Source organism: Stegodyphus dumicola, chromosome 3 (assembly GCF_044657685.1).
Source record: "Stegodyphus dumicola isolate Sdum_Otavi_A_Nest chromosome 3, ASM4465768v1".
NCBI lineage: Eukaryota > Metazoa > Arthropoda > Arachnida > Araneae > Eresidae > Stegodyphus > Stegodyphus dumicola.
In genome coordinates this window covers 265,454,728-265,470,581 of record NC_140770.1, presented here as the reverse complement: position 1 = coordinate 265,470,581, position 15,854 = coordinate 265,454,728, and the positions used below count along the sequence as shown (strand labels likewise).

General features: G+C 32.4%; 1 protein-coding gene and 1 long non-coding RNA gene across 2 annotated transcripts in view; one reads left to right on the top strand and one right to left on the bottom strand.

Annotated features, from left to right (window-relative positions):
* The window catches only part of LOC118204792 (NADP-dependent malic enzyme-like), a 93,012-nt gene extending 92,109 nt beyond the window's left edge, over positions 1 to 903 (bottom strand). Inside the window, exon 1 of the mRNA XM_085814090.1 lies at positions 282 to 903. Coding sequence (XP_085670216.1) covers positions 282 to 566 — 285 coding nt within the window. The 5' untranslated portion in view covers positions 567 to 903. The remainder of the gene's footprint in view (positions 1 to 281) is intronic.
* Positions 1 to 15,854, top strand: part of LOC118197381 (uncharacterized) — a 68,373-nt gene that overhangs the window by 31,566 nt on the left and 20,953 nt on the right. The window lies entirely within an intron of this gene.

Below are 15,854 nucleotides of genomic sequence, written 5' to 3'. Positions count from 1 at the left end.
AAAAAAAAAAATACCGAATAAATTAAAAAAAAGAAAACTAATTTAGTCAACAAAACAAACGATAAAAAATTTTATATAATATTTAAGTCTGTAACTAAATTTTGTAAATATTTTATCTGATTTAGTTAATTTTTAAAACGCTACATCTGAAAATATGAAAATAATACCAATATAGAACTTTACTAAATTTACATACATTAAACTTCAGAAATGATATCATTTTTAAAGAAAATTTGTTCAGAAAACTAAAATATCATTCATTCGGTTTAAAAAAAACTTACCTTAAATTGCTTAGGATTGTTAATGAGGTACATTCCAGTCATCGTGGATTTATTCCGTTTAGTTGAATCTCTACGGTCGCAATACATCTTCTGGTTACTTAAACCCATCCTGGAACTAAAACTGCCTCCGCTCACCGCAGCGCTTTCTTTCCAAATCACGGAGTTTCCTTGTATCAGCCATTTGCTCACTAGACGGCCTTGAGCGCAAAGGATTTTGGGAAGATGACGTGCTATGAGAGGAAGCGTGTTCACCTGCGATCCTCGGAGTCGCTGGAATATGGGCATTGTCTAGCTTTAATTTCCAAATAAATAATTAGGAAGTGAAAAAAATTATGCTTGCTATTAACGAATTAATTAAGAGATTCTAATAAACATGAAATGGAGTTCTTATAAAGATTTCGATCAAAAGCTTCTCCGTTTCGGGTTCCATACTATGAGTACTGCTTGCTGTACTCATCCATAGCAGCCATTCTATCTAGTATCGGAAGAATATTCTAAGCAAAGGACGTTTCAGACAAATCAATAAAGCCAGCTAGCACGGACAACCACCCTCTCTTCGTAAACTAGCGCCGCCATGTGGTGTAAAAATAGTCCGGGAGAAGATTTTTGGACAGACTCCAGTCCTGGCTGGAAGATCTGAAAAAGAGATCTACTGGCTTCAAAACCAATCGCTTTCCAAACTGAAAGAAAAAAAATATATAATTTCACTTACACACAAAGAAAAAAAAAAAAAAAACGTATACAATTGGCAGATTTACAATTTCTCTCCAAAGAGAAAAACTTTTGTTAATTATTTTGTTACTATCCATCGTTTATTGTGAATACATTTAGTTCTATGTAGATATGCTTTAGCCATTTAAAATTTTGCTATAGTTTTCTTCTTAACGTCCTCACAGCAGTGATGTATTAGATGTGTTTTTGATAGAATATGTAGAACATCCATCACTGAAACACATAAATTAACTGAAAAACTAAGCATATGCTAACTGAAAAAGAATAACAATTGTTAAGATGCGTTGCTCTTGCTGTATCAAATTATAAGATGAAATTTTCAAAAACAGCAAAATAAAATAATTGGTAAGATAAATTTTCAAAAGAAAGTTTTAAGATAAATTTGCAAAGCAAAATAACAGTCTTCTATAGTTATAAATATAGGTCATAGCCTATAGTTATAAATATAGGTTATGGCCTATAGTTATAAATACAGGTTATAATGAAATATTTTAAGTCGGCTGTCACAAATCAAAAATTGTCAAGAAAGCTTAACGTAAATGTTATGATAACTATCAATTATTAGATATTTTATGACTTAGAAAACACAAATCTGAGAAGTTACAATTTTCTCCTTTATTCAAAAATATAAATAAATAAATAATAATCTTAAAACACATAGCAGTCATGCATAAATGAGAGCAGCTTATTAAGCATACCCTTAGGAAATAATACTAGTAGAAAGGAAATACCATTAAATAGTAGTACTAAATTTATTGCAAATGACACGCAGTCAAATCGACTACAAAAGAAAGAAAACTGAAAAATATTAATAATTTTTCAGATTTAAATTTAAAATTAAGAATTCAGTTATCTTTATTTTATTTTTATTTTTATTTTTTAAATTAGTACTATTAGCTCATACGTTCCCTATATCTTATTCAAATTTTCAATCGTTAAATACTTTTTATTCATCCACTCAAGTTCAAATACAGTTTTTAAACTGGTAGATGACACTTGATATTAATACAGTTTTTTCACATATTAAATTTTTTTTAACTTTTAATTAAATTTTTTTTGCGTTAAAAAAATTCTTTTTTTTTTTTTTTTGACCTAAGTAGGAATTTACTTTAATTTTTTTATATTACTTGTTATTATACATTTTCCCCTACCCCATCAAAATAGGTAACATTTAAATGAAATTACGCTCATTGTCTTTTAGAACTTATAACAGCATGAACAAATTAATACTTACTTATCGTTACATTAATAATGGGTTTTAACATTCACAATTTGAGCAGAAATTTTTTAACACAAAATTCAAGGATCTGAGATTTTTCTGTTTCTAATGCAAAGAGCAATATAATTTTTGAAAATTTACTATGGTAAAGTACTCAAAAGCATTCGCGTTGGTATAGAATTACTTAAACAGAATCTATTTCTGTACATTTGTGATAATTATTCTACATACTAGGGAAAAAAGTGTACAAATTTTTATGTATTAAACATGTGCCTTGAAATACAGAATGCTATTCAGACTAATTGAATATTTCGAAATATATATATATATAAGGCACATAAGATTTAAGACAGTTTGGCAGCTGGTTGTTTCAGAAGCAGATTTTTCATGCGTTGTAAAAAATTACTGTAGAACTATAAAAATCAAACAATTCCAGATAAAGGATTCCTTGAATTTGCATAAAAAATTGATGGTTCGCAGGCGAAAAATTATCATGTTAAGTCATTTAAAAATAACTCTTGCAACCACATTAAAAACTTGATAATGCAACAATAAAAAAATTCAGCTATAAAATTATGTTCGAAATTATACTTTTTAGCTAATTTATTGAAAGAAATTAATTAATTATATATTTTTATAACAATTGCCCAATTACTTAAATCTATTGCTGTAAATTTATTAAGTTCAAATTCTTATTGTTGAAGTTGCTTCTTGCTTCTTATACAAAAGAATTTACAAAATATTCTCTAAACAAAGACTCTGGTTTACGCGGTTTCACAAATGTATGATAATGGGGCACTTCAGATGGAAAGTATGCGTTTTTTCAAAACATACAGGTGTTCTGTTCCAAAATTAAATGCTAAAGCATAAATTTTATGCCTCATATTCATTTTTTTATAGTTTTCTTCATCAACGTCCTCACAACAATGATATATTCGAATTTTTTTGATGGGATCTACAACTGAATCGCATAAACTAATCATACACTAACGAAAAGAAATAAAAATGTTTAATATTCGTTGCACTTGCACTGCATCCAATTACTAAATAAAATCTTTCGTACAATACAGAAACAGATAGATAATGATTAAAGATTTCTCAAAGCAAGTACACTAATGAGCTTGATAAAGCACGTAACAGATTCCTGCCATGATACGCGTAGTGTGTTGAAAGAATATGCTAATTTCCAGTATTGGATATCACTGCAAGTACGGTCATGTTTTTATAATATTGGATTGATAATATGTAACGTCCAGTCTCGCTCGAGAAAAAAAAATCAATACACAAAGCATATAAAACTTTGATCAACGTATGGTTCTTGTAAAGATTGTAACATTTGTATAATGAAGCGAATGACTTAATGTCCCATTTAAAATAAGAAAATTTTCCAAGTATTGTCGATTCTTTTGATTGTATTGTCCATTCCAAGTTTTTATTGTCGATTTGCTTTTGATGGCCTAATTACTGCAATAATACACAACTTTGATCAACATGGTATGTCTCAGCAAAATTCAGTCTCAGATTCCCATAAACGTAAATTGTATATTTCTATAACAACTATCTGCATGTGAGGTCAGCTACATAAAATAGCTATTATAAAAAAGGAAAATTGCATAAATATTTTATTGAATCTACCTTTTAAGACAGTATGGCAGAGAACTGCGTTTACTGCACTTAAATCGCTTAATTAGTTAAAAAATAACATATTTGAAAAAAAAATATTAAATATTTTACGCTTTGCCGAATGGCAACACACTCACGCATGGAAGATGAAAATATTTTATTTCGGGTAGTGGCAACATATCTCTTTGTCCTTTAAATTTGAAGCATAAATATCTTAAACTTTGTCTAATGGCAACACATTGTTTTTAAACAGCTAATTTTTGTTAATCAAAATTGCAATAAGTTCTCTCAAGACATAAAATAATTTTAAAAAATTGAAAACCAGATTTACGCTTCAAAGTGCACATATCCAAGTGGAGGAATACGTTTATTCAAAATTTCATGGCTCTAGGTACCACCGTTTTTCCTTAGTTCGAGCAAAACACATACATATACACATACAAATTTTTCATTCTTTAATAAAAAAGATAAATGAAAAATTTTGAAAGATGTCGGACGCCTTTTCTTTAGAAGCAGAATTTTGCGCACGTTTTTATAATTAAATCATCTTAAAAGCAGACGAAAACGTAGAGCCCCTGTACAGTGAAATCAAATGGGAAAGAACAGAAAAAAATTATGATGTAAGAGCCCTTTGGAATTCTTGAAAAAAGCTCGAATTAAAAGCCAGCTATAACTGATAGATTTTGATGGACGTGAGAAATTTAAACGAAATCCAGTTCAGCAGGTGCAGAAGACTTTTGCATTATCTTAGCTGAAAGTAATCAATAGAATAGCTGCCTAAGACCTAAGCTTAGGAATTAAATATCACATCGTGTTGTTTGAAAAATTAATGAATATTTTTAAATACATTATAGCTTCTTGTGTGTTGTTATGATTAAACTAGAAAGCCCGGCGGTTATACGAAATGACCGCTGTTTTAGATATTATAAATTGTAACTAAAATGATTTGTGTAAAGGTGTCTGCTAATTTAAACTGAATTACCCAGGGCAGTCGGCGAAGACGCCCCTTTGCTTACTGCCCCACGGGGTTTCCCCCTTCTACTTACGTAATTGCTTAAAGTAGAGTGCAGTGAAGGAAACCACTAGGGATACATTTCTTAAGAGCCACCGCTATAGCTCAATCAATAAAGGTATTTTACATAATGAAATGTTAGTTCACCTGTCAAAGATCTCTTTGTACACAACATTTCTTGTATAGATCTTTCCATCACTTTTAAGCTCGCCTTGCAGAGGACCATCCATTATTTTTAATTTTACATCCGTTTTTTCCACGAACTCTTGACTCAACATAAAGTTGGCCGAGTCCAAATACAGGCTCAGGTAAAAAATATGCCAACACGCTTAAGCGTTTGGACCTGAGACTTATTGATGGTCATTGCAAAGGCAAGTTTTACAGGAAATTTTCTATGTCTTAATTGAAATAGGAAACCTGTGCCGTGGCAACTTCACCCCCATTGGCTAGTACAGTTACGAAAGCAACCAATAAACTATCGGCGACAAACAGACACTTAAGCCACATATATATAATGGAGTGAAGTAACATCATCTCCTCCGAAACGGCTGGCTCCCGGGCTTAGCGAAGCACACTGTTGGATTCCGAAGGTCCGTGACATGCCATTTTGACCATTCGCGTCTTCTTGGGACTTTAATTAGCTGAGATATTAATTAAAAACTAATTTTCCCCTACGTTTTCCCTACATTTTCCACTTTCTTTCTTGGGTTTTCCCTATTAGAGGGATTTGACTACGGGCCAAATTTTTTTTTCTTTCATTTTTCTTTCGCCGTTTCGAATATCTACGAAACGGCGCCGAATTGAAACTCCAGACGCGTATCCTCGGTTTCCCAAAAATTCTCCGAATCCATCGATATCGTTCTTATCTTCGTACAACTTTAACCGGCCGAAATATTAATTAAAAACTGCGGAAACGTTAATTTCCGCGCTCATTTTTTCAAGTGGCAACAACAAACTATCGGCGACACACATTTTAGCCGCTTATATATACATAAAGAAATATTACTTTTAAAAAAATTCGAAAATCTGAAAACTTTTAGGTTTTATATTACGCCCAAAGGAGCGATTTTTTTCAATTTATGCACACAAACACCTTTCGAAAGCATTTGGGCTAACGTCACCCTTCGGATAAAAATTTTTAAAATCAGTATACCTTTAGAATTTTCCGATAGACAATCTCTATCGTTGGAGATAAAAATGTTTTTATCCATACAGCGTTGCCACTGCTCGCTTTGAAATTGTTGATTTTGTTAATCAAAAATTCGTTAAAGTTTTACAATATATGAAATATACAATAAAACAAATTCGAAGTTCGGGCCTCCAGGTGCTCATATTCGAGTGGGGGACTACATTATTCAAAATTGGATGTCTCTAGATACCGTTATGTTTTCACAATGAGAGAAACACACATGCATTCATGCAAATTCTTCATTATTTATTTTCTTTAAATGTATATTTAAATGTAAAAGCGATAATATTTGGTGGCAATTATTTGAAAAGTGATTCAACGCTTTTAGTGATTGGACATAAAATGTCACTTCGAGACTAATAGCCTTTCTAGGCTAATGCCCCTTTGGGCTAAAAATGTATTAAGTATTTATACCTTTAAAGTTAACATCGCCATAAAATGAACTAAAAATATTTTATGCTATCTAAAACCTAATCACTGCTTCTCTATTTATATATTTTCAATACATTTTACTGTTACAAAATAACATTCCTGATTTCTGTAAAATGTTACTCAAATTTCTGAATACATATCTCCGTATTCATTTTTCAAATTCCATTTTTATCACTTTTTTCTCTAACGAAGAAACTAACGATTTCTTTCTTCTTTCCTCATAAATTCGTGACTTTATATGTAAAATGTGCATAAATGTTTTTGAGACCGAAGTAACAGTAACATTCAGAAAAATATATTTATTTCATACTAAAGTAGTTCAGATATTCACACTCAATATTATTAATATTATTTATTGCAAACGGTTATTTCAGAACTTTTGACACTAAAATGAAAAAAAATTAAGTCTAAATTCAAAATAATTTGTTGTAATTCCTTAACTAATAAATTAACTAATTCAAAAATTGCACTTATGAAAGGGCAATGCCAAAAAACTCATTAATTAAAGAAAGTATGTGTGAATTAAGTTTTGGCTTCCCGTCTGGAAACAAGAACTTATCTTTTTCTAAAAATTCTCCGTAATTAAGTTTTCCTCATAAATTTTTCTTCTAACTATATAGCAGTGAAATTTGAGGGGATAGAATTGTAGAGTCATTAGGACTTTTTTGGAGCAGGAGTCATGAAAAATGAGCAATGCCTTCGCCGGGACTCGGACCCTGGACCTCTCTAAAACACATCAAGCATCACTACACTACGAAGGCATGCTAAGAAGGTGAGAGAAGCGCTGAGCGTGCTGTCCACTACATTACGAAGGCATGCTAAGAAGGTGGTCGAAATACCTTATGTACTCCCCCTTTTAAAGGGAGGATTAATCCACCACCAAGATTTGGCGATTGGGTTCCCTAATGTCCAGTCTCCCTTTAAAAGGGGGAGTACATAAGGTATTTCGACCACCTTCTTAGCATGCCTTCGTAATGTAGTGGACAGCACGCTCAGCGCGTTTTCGACAGGTCTGTGGTTCAATTTTTTTTTTTTTTTTTTTTTAAAGCAGGAGTTATGAAAAATGAGCAATTCCCTCGCCGGGACTCGAATCACAGACCTCTCGAAAACGCGCCGAGGGTGCTGATCACTACACCACGAAGGCATGCTAAGAAGGTGGGAGAAATACCTTATAGAATAACAAGAAGAAGAAAAAGACAAAATCATACTTGTGAAGGGATTTGACAGGAAAACTCTTAATAACAGAACGATCTTTATTAATAAAAATTAATAACTCATAAACTAAAGTCTAGAGAATTTATAATTCTTATTATTACTAATTTAAAGAGAGAGTTTGCTTTAAAGAAGAGTATTTAGTTATTACAAAGCTCACGAGAACTCTTATTATGTCTAAAGAGAAGAATGGCCTTTTATAAACTTGTTCGATCTACATATAAACATGGAAAAAAAACCACGAAGCGTCCATGATTTTACCCCCATTCATCTTCTCGGAATAGGCCCCAGGAGGAATAGGCCCCAGGAAAAGTATTTCCAGACTTTAGCAATGCCACAGTAATGGGTCAAATCATCTTTGAAAATTTATAAAAGCGTTTAATTAGATAAATTATTATTCAAACTGAAGTCCAATTTCGCCTAACTTTAAGGTACTAAATTTATGCACACGCATTTGTGTGATTATTCAATGATGCTATTTAAATATACGTATAAAAAATCAATAATCGTCACCGTCTTTTTAAAGTTGCAGAAATTTAATTGCAACTCTGGAAAACACAAAGAATTTCTTCCTTGTCATAAGGGTATATGAACTAATATTTAAGAATGTATAAACATTAGGCTATTTTAAAGCAGGAGTAAATAGATGAAAAGTGTGCAATGCCCTCGCCGGGACTCGAACCTGGACCTCTCGAATATTCGCCGAGTATGCTACCGTTACACCCGGAAGACATGCAGAAAGGAGGGAGAAAATACCTTATTTACTCCCCCCTTTTAAAGGGTGACTGTGAATTAGGTGACCCGTTTGCCAAATTCTGGTATTGAAGAATCATTATCCAACCCATTTTTTTAGTTCGAGTGCCATTGTTCGGCAGTCATTAGGATTTTTTGAAGCTGGAGGTATGAAAAATATACAATGCCCTCACAGAGATCTCACGAATACGCCCGAGTGAGCTACCGTTACACCACGAAGACATGCAGAAAGGAGGGAGAAAATACCTTATAAGATAGTCGTTAAAAATTGAATAAATTCAGCAAAATAATTTGAAACCAACAACTATGTAATTTATCGCTGACTGCAATTCCTTCGGAACTTATTCCAGCCTTTATGAAAGCTTTATGCTACTGCCACCATTTGAGGTGAATCTTGCAAACCTACTCGAGGACATCTGATGCGTAATCGGAAGCAGAATTTCAGGGCTTGGAATGAACCGTGACAGGAATAGAGTAGAAGCTGTGTCATTCATAGGAAAGAGAAAAGTTTCGGAAGTTTCGAGGGAATTCAAATCGAGGAGCAAATTAACATGAGCAATAAATTTGACTTCCGAAAAATGTGAGAGGTGATTTTCCCAGTGGGAAGTTACGGTGGACGATTTCACTTCCTCCTGTTTGTGCAGTTAAACTCGAATGACAATAAACTCGAATGACAATTTTTACTTTCTTGTACGAAGTCTTACTTCCTTGTAATCACGAAAAAGTCCAGGTACCATATTTCAATGAAAAAAGGCAATTTAACGATGTTTTTGCGTGACATCTGTACGTAAGGACAGAATAAAAGACTCTATTTTCCCCTAAAAAATTATCAAACTGATTTAAAATGGATTCTGAAGAAGAGATTTTTTCGTGGCGTCTGTACGTACGTATGTGCGTATGTATTGTAATGTATTTTGCAATAATTGACAAAATAACAGATAATCTTCTTAGTAAAACATAAATTTTATTTTTAGTTTACGGAGATAGATAATTTTGAATACAATCTTTTAGTTACAAATTTTTTATTCATCTCCTAGCTGGTAAAACTTCAGAATCCTCATTTTAAGCAATTTCTTACGTTACTAAGCAAAGGTTACATCATACAAATATGGCGTTGCCACTTGAATAATAAATATAATTATTTGTTAAATAACAAAATATTACAGTATGTATGTATGTATCTCGCATAAGTCAAAAACGAGTAGCCTCAGAACGTTGAAATTTTGTATACATGTCTGCTATAACATGTAGATGTGCACCTCCCTTTGCAGTAACAATCGGCCTCACCAAAAAAAAACCACGAAGCGTCCATGATTTTACCCCCATTCATCTTCTGGGAATAGGCCCCAGGACGAACTAAAAGTATTTCCAGACTTTAGCAATGCCACAGTAATGGGTCAAATCATCTTTGAAAATTTATAAAAGCGTTTAATTAGATAAATTATTATTCAAACTGAAGTCCAATTTCGCCTAACTTTAAGGTACTAAATTTATGCACACGCATTTGTGTGATTATTCAATGATGCTATTTAAATATACGTATAAAAAATCAATAATCGTCACCGTCTTTTTAAAGTTGCAGAAATTTAATTGCAACTCTGCAAAGTAAATAAATATATGTATACATATACCCACTCCGTTACTCGGCTCCGTGAACTCAATTTTTTTTTCTTATACCATGTTGGTAAATTGCGCATTTGTTGCTTTAAAAATGATTGAATTATGTTGTTCTTATCATCCAGTTAATTTTTTATGGCTTTAGTTAACCTGCATGCAATATTTTTAGAATTATCAACGATTTAAAAGTTGTTTAAGTGTGGCTAAGCCTAATTTATTTTACCATAGTAGCCCTATTTGTTTACATTTTAAGCTTCGCAGAATAGTGGATTTGTTGCCAATCTAAAGAAACTAACCTTCGCCACAACTGTTTCTTTTTTATTTGTATAATTTCTTCTATACATCGTTATAAATATATCATAGTATTTGAATAGAACATGTGGCAACAGATAATTTTATTAATTTAAAAATGAGATATTAATAAATATATATCAAATTCAGGAGATTAATAAAAATTGAGGAGCTAAACTTTTGAAAGCTAATTTTTACAAAAGTACTCGTGCGATTATTACAAAACTTGGCAGTTTGGTAGAATTTGAGTCGTAGAATAGAAGTATGGAATAAAATTGGTATGTTATTTCAGAAAAAGTCCTATTTTGTGTCAAAATACCTATATTAGAATAATCCTATATATAAATCGAATACATATCCTAAGTCGCACTTTCGAGACATGAAAAATGCAAGTTGAATTTCGTCAATCGGCCCAGTAGAACGGGAGATATAGGAAATGCCCCCCCCCTCTTTATTTTAAAGTAAAAAAACCATCAATAACTTTTTAATTTTAAAAAAAAAATCTTTTAAACTTTTAAATATTTATTTATCCTAATTCATGGCACTTAAATTCTTCAGTTCTTTACCGCTTCATTCTTAAACTTAGTTCTCTCCGTTTTTTCAATTCTTCAAGCAATAAGATTTCTTTATATCCATTAAGCATGTTATTAATGTGAAATCCTCATTTGCCAAACATGAAATATCCGACTTTCCTTCATGAAAATTTATAAAACTTCTTGAATCCATTTTGCAGGATATACCTACAAATCTTTAAAATTCAGCATAAATGAATGTATCCGATATGTTATGCAGGTGCAAGTATAAGTGGGCGGATCACCAGAACTTAAGTGGGCAGAACACCATAAGTTGTATATGTATTTGAAGGAGAACACCCCGGGAAGGGCGCAATTTGAGTCCTCTGCCCCTCTTCACCCACCACCAATCACTCAAGAAGGCTTTCGGCTGGCTTGTATTTGACAGCCCCTTAGCAGCATAGACACTATACTCTTATAAACATTAATGCCTTCTCCGGAAGTCGAACCGAGGCCCGTATGGCAGTCAGCGTCATTAAACACTATACCGCTTGGGGTGGGGAAGGCTGATATGTTGTCATACATAAAGAAGTAAAAAGAAAACAGCATTGCTTTGACAAAAATCGAAACTTCCATTATTCGAAAGCAAAACTATTGGTTACATTAAGTCGCGACTAAATTTGAAAATCTTAGCAGCTGCTAAAATTTTCCTCCATAGTAAACCTCGTAAATGATGTAGCTTCTCGTTTGGTTTTGTCTGAAGTGTAGAAAGGCAGGCTACGAGATCGAGAACTATTCTTTAAATTAAACAATCCAACTTCCAAGCGTAGCACTGCAATTTGCACCGGATATGTTAGCAGAAGTAACAGTCTTTTAATTAAATAGGATTGAGCTTCAAGGAAACACAGTAAGCAATAAATCTCACATTTATTCGTGCACATTTTTATGTTAAATTTCTTCATTTGCTTAAAATCACAAAAAATTATTTTCCTCATTATTAACTTAGTTAATGTTTTCAATTTGAAAATGTACGCTACGGTGAAAAAAAGGGGGGACAATTCAATGTCTCTCGTTCTACTAGGCTAATTAACGAAATTCAAATTGCGTTTTTCATGTCTCGAAAACGCGACTTGGGATATATATTAGATTTTGTATATAATTTTGTTCTAACAAGATCGAACTTTTTCGGAAATAACATTGCATTTTTTTCCATATTTCGATTCTACGTCACAACTTATGCCTAGATATTAAATTTTGCCATTTTTGGTGAGAAATTTATGGAGAAATTTAAAAATATATCTTGGCGAATTTTTTCAGTTTGCACCAAGAATAATTCACTTGGCGGACTTCTTAATTTATAGCAATCTATTTTCCTTTCCTTTTTCTTCACTGTCCACGAACGGGAAAAAAATCATTGTTCATACTTTCAAATAAATTATAACAAAGTGCGTAAACCACATTTTCGTTATTATCGCTTATAGTAAATACGCCAAATTTCAAAACGCGCCGAAATGTAAATTTACGTATATCTTAGAAAATACTGAATAAAAAACTGTAATCTTTTGCAGGTATAGTTAGAAATACATTTACTTTAAGATGATGGCAAAACTTTTATAAATTATAATTTAAATTGTTTTCCGAAAAATTTATAAAAATTATTTAAAAGTACAAATTTTAAAATAAATCATGAAAAATAGGCGAATTTTATTCGGAATAAACCTAAATTTCGAAATATGAAAGCAAAAATCAAATAAGTTTAATAAAAATGAGATATCAATAAATATATATCAAATTCAGGAGCTTAATAAAAATTGAGGAGCTAAACTTTTGAAAGCTAATTTTTACAAAAGTACTCGTGCGATTTTTACAAAACTTGGCAGTTTGGTAGAATTTGAGTCGTAGAATAGAAGTATGGAATAAAATTGGTATGTTATTTCAGAAAAAGTCCTATTTTGTGTCAAAATACCTATATTAGAATAATCCTATATATAAATCGAATACATATCCTAAGTCGCGCTTTCGAGAAATGAAAAATGCAAGTTGAATTTCGTCAATCGGCCCAGTAGAACGGGAGATATAGGAAATGCCCCCCCTCTTTTTTCCCCCACAGTGTACCTTACTTTTAACGCAATAGAAAAACACCTAAAACGTATTTAATTTATATGTAATTTCTATCACTTATCAAAAGAAGATAGCATTCAAGATTGGCACAGTTATGTCAGTCTCAATTCAAAAGGATCATCTTCCTAGAATCCTAGTAATATGTTCCAAAAGCCAATAGTAAAACTGAAGAAGTGTATTCTCAAAATGAGCCTCAAATGCCCTATATATTTCAAATCATGTTACATTCATATAGTTCTAAGCATTTTTAAGGCTGTATTGAAACTTTAATACTGTTAGGAAAGAATTCTACATCTTTTCTAAAAAGTAAATTGGGAGAGATACTTTTGATATCCTTTTTTCTTACTTCACGTGAAACAAGTAATATTCATTAGTGTAAAAAAAATGATCTCACCGTGATATCTTGAAAACATTCGCTGATCCATCTGATGCACTGCTCGAGATTACCTTTTCTTGCTACTCAATGGTATCACATGTCCATAATAAATGAATAGCTTATCATTTTGCTAACAATGGATCGAATGATTATTTTTATGCTTAACATATCTAAATATTGAAATGTCTTTAGATACGTAGTTAAATATAACTATATAATTGTAAAGCTTTATTCTATAAGATGTGAACTTTCCTTTTACTATCAACTATAATTTAGATAACTCGATTTTGTGGAATTTTAAGAAAAAGTGTGAACGAGATTCTAAGTGTCTTAAGAGAAAAGAATGAAAACATTTTCTTAATTAGATAACACTTATGTCTCTTTTAATGTTGTTAACATTTAGATTTAATAAATTTTTCTCTTGCAATTTACAGGTTTAATAAACGATTTAATATTTAGAGTTTATTTTAGCTGCTGGAAATACGGCTGAACAATTAAAGTATTTTAAGCTGTGTTGAATGTCTATGAGAATATTCTGGACAATAGCGTACTATTCAAGCCAATTTCGAAGTAGCATATTCAGTAATTAGATCGCTGACTCTTTTCGTAATATATCCTACACTTGTTATGGTGTTTAGTTAAAGCAATTAGTAAATATCGAATGTGTAAGATCCAATTTCGTGTTCGGTTTGGATGTTTTTGAGCATCCTGTTGTAAGATATTTTCTATCTCCTTTCTGCATGCCTTCTTGGTATTCGAGAAGTCGAGGTTCGAGTCCCGGTGAGGGCATTGCTCATTTTTCATGTCTCATGCTTCAAAATAATCTAATGATTATTTTGAACTAAAAAGGTGGTGAATGATGATTCTTCGCAGCCCGGATTTGGCGATTGGGTTCCCTAATCCCCAGTCACCCTTTATAAAGGGGGAGTATATAAAGTATTTTCTCTCTTCCTTCTGCATGCCTTCTTGGGGTAAAAGTAGCACACTCGGCTCGTATTCGAGAGACCCAGGTTGGAGTCTTGGTAAGGGCATTGCATATTTTTCACATCATCATTTTTTCACGCATCAAAAATCCGAAGTACTTTATAGTTTCATCCGAACAAAAAGGTCGTGGATGGTGATTCTTCACCGCCAGGATTTGGCGCTTAAGTCCCCTAATCCACAGTTGCCCTTTATAAAGGGGGAGTATATAAAATATTATCTCCCTCCATTCTAACCTTCGTGGTTGTAGCGTTAGCACACTCGGAGCGTATTTCAGAAGTCCAGGTTAGAGTTACCCTAAGTTAGTTAATACCCTAATTACTCTACAATGTTTATGCAAAGCAGCAGTATATAAAATCTATCGTTTGAAAGTCCTTCCATGTGACTGGAGCAAGGGAAAAGAGGTACATATAAACATTTCGAATTAATATTCCTTCCATGCGAATGATAAAAGTCTCGAGTTTCATCTCAGAAATACTAGAAGTCAAATCTCAGATGGTGGTTATTAGCTGCAGACCTTAGGCTTAACCTGTGTTGGGTTAAGACTTTTAAAGGCTCTATTCATTTAAAGATTTTGGTGCTCCCATCTGCATTTATGTCAGTCCCTCCTTTTTCTCTCTCACTCGATTTAGGTCTAACTTCTGCATACATTCCATGGCAAAACCGGAAGTAAAAATTCTTGTGATGCCCATTTTGCTTGAGCCCTAAGGATCATTTGTGGTACCTGCTCCTTTTGGTGCCCTAAGCACGTGCTTACTTTGCTCAGTGTTTAATTTAACTCTGATGATAATATATATAAATGAGAGGAGCTTTAAATAAGCGCTAGAGAAAGGCGGTCCACCATGAGAAGCACATTTTCTCGGGGGGGGGGCGATATTGTTATAGTAAAACTTATTATTGTTGTTCATTGTTATAAGGATAATTAAAGCAGAAAGAAGGATTTTTTCCCTACTATGGCAATGTTTAGTATGTTATCTTCTTAACGTGAAAGATGCCTTCGAGAAGGATTAAATTCTCCACGAAGGGGTTAGAAACCGGAAACTGGCTCATATTAACGTTATGAATGGAACACAGTTTTGCAATCTTTCCACGTGAAGCAAACAAAGGAAATGAATATGTAGTCAACCTGTTTTTTGCCTAGGTTAATTCAACTCATTCTGCACACACATACACACACAGATATATATATAATGAACTATATTTATTCCTAGGTTATAAAATTATATTTGTTTCCACTATGTATGTATGTTTTTACTACTTTACTTTAAATTATATATATATATATGCACAGAAGAGGAAAGTTCAACCAGCTAATGTTATGAAGCACATTCGATACTGCAGTTCCAGAGTAAAAAAATTATACCAAGTATAAACAATAAAATAATACTAAAGGAGTAAAAGTTATCGCGAAGGAAATGTGCAACAAGTATAAGTTATCACTTTTCACGAATCCAGAATGTCTGCACAGTCTATCATTTGCCCTATATTAATATCCAATGAAAG